At 53.5% G+C, this 15,681-nt stretch overlaps 1 protein-coding gene across 2 annotated transcripts; it reads right to left on the bottom strand.

Annotated features, from left to right (window-relative positions):
- Positions 1-73: 73 nt before the first annotated feature.
- Positions 74-13,522, bottom strand: CTSB (cathepsin B). Of its 2 annotated transcripts, none has more exons than XM_065834360.2 (10): positions 13,422-13,522; positions 7,474-7,625; positions 6,853-6,938; positions 6,330-6,444; positions 5,899-6,017; positions 5,135-5,220; positions 3,674-3,820; positions 2,568-2,684; positions 1,593-1,721; positions 74-1,506 (listed from the first exon to the last, which is right to left on the bottom strand). In XM_065834360.2, exons 2-10 carry the CDS (start codon positions 7,597-7,599, stop codon positions 1,409-1,411), a joined length of 1,023 nt encoding a protein of 340 aa, XP_065690432.2. In that variant the 5' UTR covers positions 7,600-7,625; positions 13,422-13,522; the 3' UTR covers positions 74-1,408. The 2 variants fall into 2 exon arrangements, with proteins under 2 accessions (XP_065690432.2, XP_065690433.2); XM_065834361.2 differs by having other exon boundaries at positions 13,339-13,482.
- Between the last annotated feature and the right edge of the window lie 2,159 nt (positions 13,523-15,681).

The raw sequence follows: 15,681 nt of genomic DNA, 5'->3' as shown, positions 1-15,681 counted from the left end.
ACCCAGAGCAACAGGACAACAGTTTGAGGTGGTTGGAAGTCAAGGAGAAGCAACCAGGGGTCAGGAGACAAGACACTGGAGAAATCATTTATTGGCACAGTTGTTCCATTCACATACACCACAGCTCTGGCTCACTGGGGGCAGTAAGCAGAGGTAAGGGGCTATTTTACAGTGCAAGGGAGATCTTGTTTCACATGGCTCAGGTCTGTAGCCTCAGCTCAGTAATATACTTTGTGCTTTAAAATTAAAAAAGAAAGCTCTTTCACCATATTAGTGTTGGCAAATCACATGATTCCTCCTACACAGCTATTACACCTCCCCCCCATAATAAAAATAAAGTTTTTTTCTTCTTCCTTAATGCCTGTGGCTAAAAAAAAAAAGAAAAAAGCTTCAATAGTGTGCAAGTTAGCAAAATACCCCCAAGTACCTGCAGCCAACACGGGGAACATCCCTTATCTCTGGTCAGCGTTCAGCCCCAAAGCCCCACACTGATTTTGGATGCACACACCAAGCTCCCCATCCCTAGAGTCACCCCAGGCCAGGCTGGAGGGGGCTCTGAGCAACCTGAGCTGCTGAAGGTGTCCCTGCTCATGGCAGAGGTTGGGCTGGATGAGCTTCAAAAGGTCCCTTCCAACCCCAATTATTTTACGATTCTATAGATAAGTGGCTTCCTCTTTCCAGCATGCTCCTAAGATGCTTGCAGGACATCTGCTCAAAGGCTTATGGAGCTCCAGCCAGGCCCTCCTCTAGGATCAATTACCCCAGACTACAGCAGAGAAAGAAAACCAACTAATAACCAGCGGGGGAACAAGTGGTTTAAAAAGCAGCTGAGAGGATGGAGCAGAGCACGCGATGCACAAAGGACTGGCTGCAGGCAGGAGGGGCCTCAACGCAGCTCAGGCCAGAGCCAGGCCCACATCAAGTTTGTCAGTATTTTGTCATTAAAAGGTCTAAGTTTAGCCAATTCAAGGCACACACTAACATCCCCTGCCTTAACAGTCTGACCAACCCAGCCAGGGCTGCACAAATTACCCTGGGTCCATCTCCGCTACCCCATCAAGTCCCTGGTCCCAGCACAAACCTACTGCTTCTTCCCAGTAACAAACTGGGCTGGAAGGGGTCTGGGCTACCCAAATACCATGGGCTAACCAAATACTACAGTGCAGGAGGCCAGTGAGCCCTCCAGCAGTCCTTTGAGCCCCATAGCTGTGACCCACCAGGAGCTTGCAGAAAGCAGCTCCAGCTCCACCATACAATTTAAAATAAAATTAAAAACAAAAAGATAAAAAGCTTTAATAAAGTAACCTCAACTATAGTCTCTTGGGGGTAGGTAGGGAGAGGGTTCTGTAACCAACCCGCTATCAGTTAAAAGCATCAAGACTCAGGATTATTTGTGGTTTGATCAAGGTTACACCCTCTTCCAGTACTGCTCCGTGCTGGGGATGCCGGCCACGATCTCAGACTCGATGCCGCAGTGGTCCTCTCCTCGGAGGATTTTGAAAAAGCCTGGAAGAATATCAAGAGCAAAAAGTCAACCTCCCTGCCACGCCACAGAGAAGAGGGAAGGGGAGCAGCGTCTCGGGGTTCCTCACCATTGTCCCCCCAGTCGGTGTTCCAGGAGTTGGCCGCCAGCCAGTACGGAGTGCCGTTGTCCACCCCCCAGCCCAGGAGCCGGATTGCGTGGCCACCAACTTGCTCACCAGTCACATGCTGGTAGACACCTGCATGGCAACACCGCAACACATCAACACCGCAACAGGCACCACATCTCCCCCCGCTTCAGACCATGGGCAGCTTGGGAGACATGGATAGCAAAGCCCAGAGGCCACCTGAGATAGTGGCTTTGGTTAAACACAAACCTGAAACTTATTGTAGAGTCTGGAAGAAGGGCTGTTGCTAAGTACCTAAAAGGGGTCCATAAGAAAGATGGGGACAGACTTTTGAGCAGGGCCTGTTGTGATAGGACAAGGGGCGATGGTTTTAAACTAAAGGAAGGAGATTCAGGCCAGACATGAGGAAGAAGTTGTTTACACTGAGGGTGGTGAGAGCCTGTCCCAGGTTGCCCAGAGAGGTGGTGGATGAACCATCCCTGGAGACATCCCAGACCAGGCTGGACGGGGCTCTGAGCAACCTGAGCTGGTGAAGATGTCCCTGCTCATGGCAGGGCTGGCACTGGGGGAGCTTTGAAGGTTCCTTCCCACCCAACCTATTCTGTGATTCTAAGTGTCAGCTCAGCACCCACCACACTCAGAGATACTTGGCAAAGGTCCCAAAAGTGGCACATTCAAAGCAGTTCAGAACAAGGAACTGGGGCCACACCAGGAGAACCATCTGCCAGGATTTTACCTATAATCCTAGCTGTTGTTCCCTGCTGTGATTCTGTTTGCCTTGTTATAAACCATTAGATACTGGAGATGGCATCTGCCCATGTTCTTCTAAAACCAGATACTTAAGTGTGAACATGAGACGTCCTTTGAGACTTGAGTAGAGCGACAAGGTCCACACAAGAGAGACCCTATGGATGAAGTAGGAACAGGACTCCCTGCACTCTTCATGCTGATGCTCACCAGACTTGTACATCAGGAAGTCCTCATAGACAATGAAGGCTCCTTCCACTGGGCCATTCTTGTAGATCTCAGCCATGATTTCCTTCTCGCTGCGAGGGACACCATAGGATGTGATGCCTAGGGAGGAAAACAACTCACACCATTAGTACAGCATTGTCAGGTCACAGAGGTCTTGGGACAGCTGGATGGCGACTACTTGGTGTGCCCATGGAAGAAACCTTCTCCACTTAAAGGTTAAATTCAAACCCAGCTGTTCAGAGGCACCAGCACAACCAGGCAGGGCAAGAGGGCTCCAACCATTCCTCTCCTATTTAACTGAAGAGGTTTATTCTGTACGCAAAAACCTATTACCAGGCAGCTTCAGCAGGAAGTTTTCCCCTTATACTTCCACAAATCCAAACCAAACCAAGTTACGCCAGGCTAAGACAAATCTCCGAGAAGCAGCCAGACTAGCCTACATGCATAGGGCTGGCTACCACCAAGGAGTGGGAAGGAGATGGCTTTGACACCAGAATCCCCCAGGACTCAGCACCATGCTCTTCAACCCAGGCAGGTGTCAGGCACTGGACCAGGCTGCGCAGGGCAGTGGTGGAGTCACCATCCCTGGAGATGGTTACAAGATGCGTAGATGAGGTTCTTAGGGACATGGGTGAGTGGTGCCCAGGGCAGTGGTGGAGCCACCATCCCTGGAGATGGTTACAAGACGCGTAGATGAGGTTCTTAGGGACATGGGTGAGTGGTGCCCAGGGCGGTGGTGGAGCCATCATCCCTGGAGATGGTTACAAGATGCACAGATGAGGTTCTTAGGGACATGGGTTAGTGGTGGACTTGGCAGTGTGAGGTTAATGGTTGGACTCAATGATCTCCAAGGTCTTTCCAACCAAAATGTTTCTATGACTCAAATCAGTTCTCCCATCTCAATTGAGTCTCAGCAAATACTGAGCATCTGCCAGGCTTACGTTTGCTCCAGGACCACCCACTCTGAGAAAATGGACCACAATCACCATAAAACAGCTTTGGAAGAGGTCTAACCCTGCCAACCCCACCAAGCTACCACCAGGAGCAGTTCTGGAGCACTGAGCAGTGCTGGAGGCCACCTCCCTTACCGTAGTGCTTGTCCTCCTTGTACGAGGGCGAGTAGCCGGGTTCGCAGTGGCGGCTGCACCGGGGGGTTTCTCCCCCCTCCCCAGTGCAGGCTGGCCGGGAGCCATTGACGTGGTGCTCACAGGGTGGGATGGAGTAGGGACGGCAGCCTGTCAAGGACAGAAGAGGCATGAAGTGGCTGTCCCCAAGCGCCCCCAACCCCAACAGCCATGCTGGAGAAGGCACCAGATACCCCAAGAAAGGGTATGACCTTTCTGACCCCAAAGCCCCACAGATCAGTGGGCTGAGCAAGAGCAGGTCTGCCAGATGAGTAATCCCTGCATCAGCAATGGGCTTCCCACCACCTCCCTCTTGACAAGGTGATGGAAAAGATGGAAACATGAACCAACTCTTGATCATGCTAGGAAGAAGCAGAGGTTTCCAGTCTGGAAGTTGCTTTTTGAGTGGGAAACATCAGGAAGACTCCTGCCCTCATCCAAAGTGTATTGAACTGGTCCAAAACCAGCAACAACAAAAAATTCATAGCCTGATTCATTCAGGCCACACATCAAGAAGAAATTTTTTTACAGTGAGGGTGGTGAGAGCCTGTCCCAGGTTGCCCAGAGAGGTGGTGGATGAACCATCCCTGGAGACATCCCAGGCCAGGCTGGACGGGGCTCTGAGCAACCTGAGCTGGTGGAGATGTCCCTGCTCATGGCAGGGGTGGCACTGGATGAGCTCTGAATGTCCCTTCTAACCCAAACTAGTCTACAATTCTATGATTTTAAGCAGAAACCTTGAATGGTTAAATCTGGACACTCTGCTCCCTTCCTGGATGTGTCTCCTGCCACTAGGTGCTGCTCAGGGACCTTTGTCCCAAAGGGGTGACCAGGTGCCATGGGAACAAGAGCAGCCAGCTGGGATAGCAGAAGTGTCTGAAATTATCAGAGGGCTGGAACAGCTCTGCTGTGAAGACACACAGAAAGAGTTGGGGTGTTCAGCTGGAGAAGAGAAGCTCCAGGGAGACCTTATTGCAGCCTTTCCGGACTTACAAGAGGCCAATAAGAAAGATGGGGACAGATTTTTGAGCAGGGTTTGTTGCAATAGGACAAGGGGTGATGGTTTTAAACCAAAGGAGGGAGATTCAGGCCAGACATGAGGAAGAAATTGTTTACAGTGAGGGTGGTGAGAGCCTGTCCCAGGTTGGGCAGAGAGGTGGTGGATGAACCATCCCTGGAGACATCCCAGGCCAGGCTGGACGGGGCTCTGAGCAACCTGAGCTGGTGAAGATGTCCCTGCTTATGGCAGGGGTGGCACTGGATGGGCTTTGAAGGTCCCTTCTACCCAAATTATACAACGATTCTATGAGCCCAGCCCCAAAGGAGGGAGCAGCCACAAGGATGAAGACCAGAAAGAAGCACCCTGAAGGACACAGACCTGTAAGTGAGCAGAGATGCTCCTCTTTGCTTTCACAAGGGACTTACCCACATGGGAATCATAGAGCCCTCCAGACACGAGCCCCTTCTCTGTCCAGTACCTCCACGCGCCGGAGGGGTAACCACCATTGCACCTGGAGAAAGAGGCATCAGTTCCAGCCCCAGCTTGGCCAGAGCCACCCCCTTTTGGGGGATGTGAGGGACATGAAGCCAGCTGGGGATGCCTGAAGTGAAGCTTTCAGCAGGCTGAACCTTTTTAAGTCTGTTCCTGTCTTCCCCCATGATTTATAGGCCTCAAAACACCAAAGCCTCAGGGCAAGAAGGATCTAAAAGCATCCATGCCTTCACATCCCAAAGCAGCAGTGTCTCCTTATCAGGTGTCTGATCAGCCCCTGTCACCAGCAGCAGCAAAAGCCACACAACTTGGTGACTCAACCCCGCACCCTGCTCTCAACAACTGCAAAAGCCACAGCCAAAAAGCCCAACTTGTGCCTGAAAACCAAGGCTTTTGGGCTATTAAGAGACCCTTCCTTTGGCTTAGGTTGCTGTCAACTCTGCAGGGAAAAGCATCCCTACATGCTTGCTCTCCCTCCACCATCCATCATCATCCAGCTCCTACTGGCAGTAGGATGTGACGCCAAGGGACATTCAGTCCATGCAGTCACCTTTATGTTTCCACCTAACTCCAGCATCTACAGCACAAAGCACCTAAAGAGACTAGGAAACCAGGGCTGAAATGATCAGCATCCTTGGGTTCTGTCCCCATTCTTCCCACCCCCCTTTTAAGTGCACAAGAACCAAGAGCAGCTCACCCCATCCCGCACTCGAAGCCGCAGCACGACAGCAAGTCCTCCGCCGAGACCTCCACGCTCACCTTGGCGTTCGTGTGAACGCAGATTCTGTCCGAAATCGCTTCTACGGCACCGAAAGCCTGCAGATAACCCCCAAAATCCAAGGGAAGACCATTAAAGCTGGTGAGAAGAGAGAAACTGGGCAACCTGCTCATGGCAGGGGGTTGGACTAGATGAGCTTTGAAGGTCCTTTCCAACCCAAACCATTCTATGAACCGTCGGCAATGAGTGCAGCAAGCATGAGCCTGGCTAGGAGAAGCCCACTAAGAAACTCTGACACCACAGGATCCCCCATGTCCCCCCATCTATGCAATTCAGTATCGAACTCAACAGCAGTTATTTTGGCCAGTAAACTCTGTATTGACACAATCTTAAACCACCCATGCTCTTACCCAGCAAGAGCCACAAGAGCCCTGGTCTCTTATCTCACTGATGGTAGGGCAGTTGGGCCACTGTGTCCGTGAGTCGAAGCTATCAGGCAGCTCCATATCTCCAGCAAAATCTACCCTGCAAGCGAGAAGAGGGAAGTCCTGTTACAGAAACAGCAGTGTGACAACAGGACTGGGTGCACGGGGCTCTCCACCCTCCTCTGAAGGTGACCTGGAGGACGAGAGCTCTTGCTGTTTGCTTACTGAAGGAGAACAAATACTTCTGAAGGCCTCAGACCAGGTCAGCAGTTCCTCAGTGTTTTTCAGTTCCAAGGAGTACAAATTACACAATTGGTCAAATATCTGGCGGGACGGAGGATGGATGTTCCAGCCATGCATGATCCTGTGCTTAACTCCAAGCAAGATGTCCAGCAAGCTACACCCAGAGGAACCCCAACTCGCAGCCTGCCAGGGGAGACCCTCACGCACCCCAGACACATCAAGAGCAGCCACACAAGTTTTTACAGGGCTTTCATCATCTTCTCACCTCTCCGGGAGCTTGGGTCCACCCAAGAAGGTGCCGCAGAGCTGCTTCACATAGCTCATGTCGGTGTTGTAGAAGTTGTGCCCTGCCTGGGAAGAGATGCAGAGAAAAGGGACGTGACTCTCCATCAAGTGCATTGCTGGGACCAGCATAGTGCTCCAGATCTCCATCAAACCCACACAGAGTCTGTTTTAAAATCAATGGGCCAAGAGCCAAAGTGCATGTGGACACAGAGCAACACAGCTCCTTCCACGATCAGTACTTCATGACCAGTAAGGTAAGGTCCAACTCTAGGCTTTGGCCATAGCAGCCTCATCAAGGAGGTTTTGGCCAGGTCACCAATGCAGCTGGACACTTGCTGCTTGTTTCCAACCTCCCACAAAATGTCAGCATTGCTCCTAGTCTATGAATTCATCAGTGTTCTCCTCCAAGGAGAAGCTGCACAGTTACTGTCACCACAAGAATCCCTGATGGCATCAACTCATTGGAGAAGCCAACTGGGACCAAGGCTGGTTTGATGCAACCAGAGTGATGCAACTCCCAAAGCTCAGCTAGTAAATCCCACAAAGAGACTCTCAAGCAATGCATCAAAAAACCCAAAACAAAAAGCAACCCGGTACTCACCTTCCAGGTGGTGTTGAGCTTGTTTATGTGGTTGACCAAGTCACTGGAGAGAGGACGGTAGTAAGGAACGCTGCGAGCATTGGCGAAGGCCACCAGGACACACAGGATGGACACGGACGGCCACATCTTGGCGACAAAACAGGACACTCCACCTGCAGCCAGATTTGGGCATCGTTGGAAACCTTCCCAAGGCATGAGGGCTTGGCAGGAGGAATGTCACAGCAACACGTGGGAGGATAAAACACGTGGCTGCGTGAAGTCCCTCCTGATCCCGATTTACCCCAAAGGTCAGGAGAGACACAGGAGCCGACTAATAATCCCCCCTCCTCGGAAGAAACCAGACAAGGCAACCCTGTTTGTCGACCACTTAAGGATTAGTAGCAGCAAGAAAATATCTTTTGAAGCAGATCCAAGGGATTTGGAGGGTATTAAAAGCAGTGTTTACTTCCACAACGCTGGAGAATAAGGACCAGGAGAAGGAATAGGTGATTCCCCCCATCATGGCAAACTGCAGGCAGGACTTGGTTGTGCCTGCCCCAGTGCAGTGCTCTTCCCTTTGAAGATATCACTCCAAATCACATTTTTGGAGCTTTACAGCATCATTTTGGCCAGCCCATTGCCATGGGGCCCCTGATTGGGGTCACAACCCTGAAGCAGGGAACTCCTGCCCATGCAGAGGGGGTCTGTGCACATTGGAGCTGCCCACGCTGCCTTCCCACACAGGGTTTTTCATGAGAGAGGCTGTGAAGCCCCAGCCCTTGGTGCAACGCACCAGAAAAATCTCAGTTTAAGGAACAGAGATGCAGGGGAAACCCAGGAGCACAGCAAGAGAGGACCAGAGCATCACCATGCCCACAGATGCTCCACGGCTTAGGCGTTTCTTTGTTCTCCGGCCTCCTTTAACCTAATTCACTTTAAACTGCCCAGCTGCAGTTTAATTCCTGACACCAGCAGCCCCACACCTGACTCAGATGTGCAGATGGACCACGGGCTGCTCAGCCTTTCCAGCACAGGACACACATGGAGCTGCTGGAGAGGGGCCAGAGGAGCCCCAGAAATGACCCGAGGCTGGAACAGCTCTGCTGGGAGGACAGGCTGAGAGAGTTGGGGGGTTCAGCTGGATAAGAGAAGCTCTGGGGAGATCTTAGTGTGGCCCTTCTGGACTTAAAAGGGGCCAGTAAGAAAGATGGGGACAGACTTTTGAGCAGGACCTGTTGCAATAGAACAAGGGGTGATGGTTTTAAACAAAAGGAGGGAGATTCAGGCCAGACATGAGGAAGAAATTGTTTACACTGGGAGTGGTGAGAGCCTGTCCCAGGTTGGGCAGAGAGGTGGTGGATGAACCATCCCTGGAGACATCCCAGGCCAGGCTGGACGGGGCTCTGAGCAACCTGAGCTGGTGAAGATGTCCCTGCTCATGGCAGGGGTGGCACTGGGGGAGCTCTGAAGGTCCCTTCCTACCCAAACTATTCCATGATTGTATAATCCCTGCAAACACATCAATTCATCCTCATCCTCCTCCAAAACCTCCCAGCTCCCCTTCCACCCACCCCACATCCAACCCGATGAGCACCAAGCCTGGTGAATGACCCAAGACCTCAAATACTCCACAGCAGCCTGAACAGCAGAGATATTTAAACTTTAATTCCTACTCATCTCAGCAAGCTGAACGTGTAATCACCTTTGCAAGCCTGGGCTTAAACCCTTCTGGACAAATACACCCAAAGGACTGGACACACAGCTCCTGCCAGCAGCTCTCCAGCCCCGCGGCAGCAGAACTTGCTGAGCAGGGGATGGGGAGATGCACAGATTCCCATGCAGGCTGCTTCCACCCACTCACAGCCAAGTTTAGCCTTTCCAGAGAAGAAAACCCAGCAGGAGTGTCCTACTTTCTGCCAGCGACAAGCCCAGGCGGCTGCAGCTAACTGTATTTGTTTTTTCCTTTCCTGCTCTTCCTTCCACCGTTTATTTTTCTTCCCACCCTCCAGGCTTTTAGCACAATGCCCAGCACAACAGCCAGTTGAGTTGCAGCAGCACGTGGATCCTCCTAGCCTCAAATCTCACCTCTTTGAAGGTATTTCATGTGTATTTGCTTGCTTAGAGGTTTCTCCCAGCCAAAGGACTCGCTGGCATTGCTGGTGTCCCCACCACAGCCTGCTGCTTACCCAGCAGGAAAGAGGTTACACCCACAGACACAAATATACATTTCTAAGTCCAGTGTGATTTTTCACTTTCAACACGGCCACAGGAAAGTGACAGACCTAAGCTTATTAAAAATCTTAACAAAAAAAAAAAATAATAATTCACAAACACCAAGCCAAAGTAACCACCCTAAAAACCTCTGTGCTTCCTGCAGTCTGCTTTGTATTTTCTGTAGCACGGAAGGCAGGCAGTTTTGAGGCCAGAAGCTGCCTGACACACTTTTGTTTTCAGCAGGATGCTTGTACACTTGCTGACACGCCAAAAATGCCCGCAAAGCCTCCCACACGGACACGGCTGCTTGCACCGCGCTTGGCTGGGACCAACACGGGACATCTCCCATCCTCAGGTTACCCCACCACACCGGCTGCAGCCTGCGAGCTCCAGGCAACCCGAGACCAAAATGAAAGAAGATACCAGGCAGTTTCCATTCTGACAGGCGCTCGTCTTTTAAGCTCTGCCGCGCTGCATCTGCCCCGTGACATGGTCACCCAAATAACGACCAACTGGCTCCTGTTTGCAGCAAAGAGCATCTCGCCAAGTCTCCTACAGGCATGGGGTTTTGGGGGGCACAGATTATCCCAAGATCTGGGTGGAGAATGAAGGGGAAATCCTTTATCTCATAGGGACAGATATTTTAGCAGGGCCTGTTGCAATAGGACAGGGGTGACGGGTTTAAACTAAAGGAGGGAGATTCAGACCAGATAGAAGGAAGAAATTGTTTGAGGGCGGTGAGAGCCTGTCCCAGGTTGGCCAGAGAGGTGGTGGATGAACCATCCCTGGAGACATCCCAGGCCAGGCTGGACGGGGCTCTGAGCAACCTGAGCTGGTGAAGATGTCCCTGCTCATGGCAGCGGTGGCACTGGGGGAGCTTTGAAGGTCCCTTCCCACCCAAACTGTTCTATGAAGTCTCCCCTGGGTATGAATTTGGGGGATAATATTCTCAACTGGATGGCACAAAGTATCCCATGACCTGGGCGGAGAAGGAAGGGGAAACCCTCAATCTCATGCCATTTCTACCTCCCCTGGCTTTCACAAGTGCCCTGTGTTCAGCAAACCTATATTTAGAAAGCAGAGGCACGGGACTCGCAGGGTGAATTTCAGCAGACAGGAGTCACGTGCAGCCAGAGGCACATCGACCCCAGCGGCAACGCAGGCAGGCAGAAAAAGCTGCCGGTTCCCAACGTCACCCCCTTTTCCCCACAGATACCAGCAGAAATACGCTTCCCATAGCAGCATTATCGCACCCGTGCTTCCCCCACGGCCGCTATCTCCTCCGTACACACAGACGTTTTAAACACCGCCAAAAAACAAACTTGCATAGCAGCTGCTGCACCTGGCAGATATCTGCTCTTCTTTCTTCAGGGTGAACAGGCCAGATGGGCTTCTCCAGCAACCCCAGCAGATCCCTTTGCATCCTCCATATCCCTGGAGGTTCCTTGTAGCTTTAGGATAACCCTGGCAAAGGCTGCCTGCACAGGTCATGTCCCATCACAGCCTGTTAGCTTGAAAACAAGAAGCAAAACTCAGCTCTTGGACTTAAGACACAGCAGCTTCACCCTGGCAAACTCTCCAGATGGCAGGAAGATGCTTGGGGCTTGCAAATAAAAATCCCCCCACAAGCTGCTGCACCTCCTTTTGGAGCTGTGGACAAGTCTCCTGGTCCCTGCTTTGGGATCTAAAGTATTCAGTAATGTGATTTTTCAAAGGATGAACAAAAACTGACTCGCCAGCACGCCTAACCCTGGGCGGGACTGTCACAATTCAGCCAGCTGGTTGTTAAAAAAGAGGAAATTTGGGCCATCTGAGTGCAGCGCTTGATCGCCCCACACACACACACACTCCCAGCTGAGCAAGGAGGAAGCACTGAGGCTGAAGGCTCTTCAACATGAGCTGCTCAGAGCAGCTGCAGCGTGCGAGGGAGGAGAGAATCCGAAGAGATGCTGCGCCACCCATCCGCAGTCCCTGTGGTCCCTCTGCGGGGATGGAGGTGACATCACCCAGGTGCCTCCTCCATCCCTCCTGAGCAGGAGATCTTGGCCCCAGAGGTGGTTTCCTGGCTGTTTTCCCAAGGAAAACTGTTTGGACCGCATTACGGTGAGGATGAGCAGGGTCGCGCAGCCTCCTCGCAGCAGCCGAGGGAGATGCGCAGATATAATACAACAAACCCCTCTGCAGTGACTTGCGGTGAAGGTCTTGTTACTCAGAAATCAAAGCCTACAAGTCCTATTTTTCTGGCCAGCTCTCTGCATCAAAAGAAAAATCAAAGAACCCCAAACCTGGCTATGCAAAGCCCAGCTCACATGACTCCGCTTAGGCAGGTCAGGCCAGGAGATAAGTCACAGCCCTGAGGCACCTTCATTGTCTGGGCCAAACCCCTCCAGGCACAGACAGAAGCACCTACACACCCTTTTCCAAGGATCTGGGGAAGATAAAAGCTGTCTCACCCTCATAGCTAATGACACCCCCACCCCTCAGGATGAGAAGTACCCAGCAAAGCCCAAGTCATGTGTCCTCCTCCAGCAAACAGCCCTTCACCCAAGCCGAGCTTTGTCCTTTGTTCTTGCTGCCAATATTTGTGCGTGACTCTTCGCCACAATAAAGCAAGTGCATAAACAGAGCCATCCAGCTTAGCTTGCTGTGCCACCAAGGTTAGTAGCTTGGCAGCCCCACCAGCATGCACCAAACTCATGGCCTTGGTCACTCCATTACGGCCATTACTGCATTATCCAAGCTTGACATTTTTTTGGTCTTATTAAGAAAAAAAGAAAAAAGCACAAGCCACTCTTCCCCACTTCCTTTACAGGAAAGCAAAACCATTAGCACAAGTCGGATATCTAGCAAAATAAATGCATTTGGAGGCAAGTTGCAGTGCTCCCCTCCGCAGCTCGCATTCACAGAAAGTGCAAAATGCACTGATTTTTTTTTTCTTATGATTATTTCTTTTTTCCTCTTACAGACCAATCCACAAACCAGAGTCTTGCACAAGCCCCCAGCTGCTGCCGCAGACACCCTGCGCCATCGAAACTCCTCAACCTTCCAACCTGGAGGTAAATACGAGAAGGAAACGATCTTTGCTGTATCACGCCTGCAGAACAACCCTGAGAACGAGATATATGGACGACTGATACATTGCACATCAGACAGATGTGAGGCAGCTTTTATCCATCACCACCTCCAAGGTCCTGGTGCCAGACCCCAGCTTGGCCACACGTCATGGGATATTCCCAGAAACACTTCAGTGCCAAACCGACCTCCTTGGCGTCAGCTGACGAGCAGGGCTGGGGATTTTTTTTCCCACTCTTCATTATGAAAACAAGGTTTCCTCTCTGCTCCCCCGCCGCTTACAGGAAGATTTGCTGTTTCTCAGGCGCACTAAGGGTTAATGGCATCTCCCCCGCAACAAACCTCGCCCGCAGCTGAGCCGCAGAGCATCCCTCCTAGACCCACCGCTGCCAAAAAATACCCCAAAATGCAGCTGGAAACAGTGGGAGACGCTTCTGCTGCGTGTTCCGCCGCATCCCGCGGCCGCAGGGCTGGGGTCCCACGCGGGTGCGGAGCTCCCTAAAAGCCCCACTGCTCCACATCGCCATCCGCACCCCCCTACGCGTATCCCCCTGACCCAACCCGGGCCGAGCACCGCAGCATCGCCCGACACCCCCTTACCTGCCCCTGCTGCAGCGCCCACACCCGCACCCCGCTGCGCTCCTTATGGCCGCGGTCCGGCCCGCCCCCCCGCCAGGACTCACCGCCCCGCACAGCCCGGCCGGCCCCGCGGTTCCTATGCGGCCGCGGAAGGGGCAGCGCCCGGCGGCTGAGTCATCCCGGCCCGCCCCGCCGTGACTGCATCCTGCCCGCTCCCCGCCTCCCGCCCGCCCGCTGCCCGCCCCCAGGCTGCCCTGCTCCTGCCGGCTGCCCTGCTCCTGCCGGCATCCCTGCTCCTGCTGGTTTCGCTGTTCCTGCCTGCATCCCTGCTTCCGCCTGCACCCCTGCTCCATCCTGCCTGCATCCCGGCTCCTGTTGGCTTCCCTGCATCCCTGCCTGCATCCCTGCTCCTGCCAGCTTCCCTGGTCCTGCCTGCATTCCTGCTCCTGTCTGCATCCCTGCTGCATCCTGCCTGCATTCCAGCGCCTGCCTGCATCATTGCTCCTGCCTGCATCCTGGCTCCCGCTTGTATCCCGGCTCCATCCTGCATCCCTGCTCCATCTGGCCTGCATCCCTGCTCCATCCTGCCTGCATCCCGGCTCCTGCCTGCATCCCGGCACCTGCCTGCATCCCGGCACCTGCCTGCATCCCTGCTCCATCCTGCCTGCATCCCTGCTCAATCCTGACTGCATCCCTGCCCCTGCCTGCCTCTTGGCTCCCACCTGCATCCTGGCTCCCGCCTGCATCCTGGCTTCTGCCTGCATCCCTGCTCCATCTCACCTGCATCCCTGCCCCTGCCTGCATCCCTGCCCCTGCCTGCATCTCAGCGCCTGCCTGCATCCCAGCTTCTGCTTACATCCTTGCTCCATCCTTTCTGCATCCTGGCTCCCACCTGTATCCCTGCTCCTGCCTGCATCTCAGCTCCTGCCTGCATCCTGGCTCCTGCCTGCATCCCTGCTCTAGCCCACCTGCATCCCTCTGCCATCCTTCCTCAAACCCACCTGCATCCCTCTGCCACTCCTGACACGCGTGAGGGATGGGAGGCCACCCAGAGGGACCTGTGCTGGTTCGAGAAGTGGGGCCATGTGGAACTCGTGAGGTTCAACAAGGCCAAGTGCAAGATTCTGCACCTGGGTCAGGGTAACCGCTGTTTTCAATCTAGGCTGGCGATGGAGGGATGGAGAGCAGCCCCAGGAGAAGGACGTGGGGTGCTGGGTGATGAGAGATTGGACATGAGCCAGTAATGTGCACTTGCAGACCAGAGGCCAATTGTATGTTGGGCTGCATCACAAGGAGTGTGAGCAGCAGGTGGAGGTTGGTGATTCTGCCCCTCTGCTCCGCTCTGGTGAGACCCCCCTGCAGTGCTGGTCCAGCTCTGGGTCCTCAGCACAGGACACACATGGAGCTGCTGGAGAGGGGCCAGAGGAGCCCCAGAAATGATGCGAGGCTGGAACAGCTCTGCTGGGAGGACAGGCTGAGAGAGTTGGGGTGTTCAGCTGGAGAAGAGAAGCTCCAGGGAGACCTTATTGTGGCCTTTCTGCACTTAAAAGGGGCTGATAAGAAAGATGGGGACAGAGTTTTTAGCAGAGCCTGTTGTGATAGGACAAGGGATGATGGTTTTAAACAAAAGGAGGGAGATTCAGGCCAGACATGAGGAAGAAATTGTTTGCACTGAAGGTGGTGAGAGCCCGGCCTAGGTTGGCCAGAGAGGTGGTGGATGAACCATCCCTGGAGACATCCCAGGCCAGGCTGGACGGGGCTCTGAGCAACCTGAGCTGGTGAAGATGTCCGTGCTCATGGCAGAGGTAGCACTGGGTGAGCTTTGAAGGTCCCTTCCCACCCAAACTGGTTTATGATTCTGCGAAAATGCCTGTATCCCACCTGCATCCCATCTCCACCTTTCTTGGTTCCCTCCTCCAACCTGCCTGCATCCCATCCAGATTTCCTTCTCCAATCCGCCTACAGCCCTTCTCAATCCCACCAGCATTCCACTTCCATCCCACCTGCTTTGCTCCTCCAACCTCCAGCATCCTGCCTGCATCCTGTCACCTTCCTGCCCACATCCCACCTCCATCCCGCTTGTTTCCCTCCTGCATCCCACCTCCATCCCCTGAGCATCCCACCTCCATCCCCTGAGCATCCCACCTCCATCCCCTGAGCACCCCACCTCCATCCCCTGACCACCCCACCTCCATCCCCTGAGCACCCCACCTCCATCCCCTGACCACCCCACCTCCATCCCCTGACCACCCCACCTCCATCCCCCGAGCATCCCACCTCCATCCCCCGACCACCCCACCTCCATCCCCTGACCACCCCACCTCCATCCCCTGACCACCCCACCTCCATCCCCCGAGCATCCCA

The sequence above is a fragment of the Patagioenas fasciata genome, chromosome 3, assembly GCF_037038585.1.
Source record: "Patagioenas fasciata isolate bPatFas1 chromosome 3, bPatFas1.hap1, whole genome shotgun sequence".
Classification (NCBI taxonomy): domain Eukaryota; kingdom Metazoa; phylum Chordata; class Aves; order Columbiformes; family Columbidae; genus Patagioenas; species Patagioenas fasciata.
This window is presented reverse-complemented; position numbering and strand designations above follow the sequence as displayed.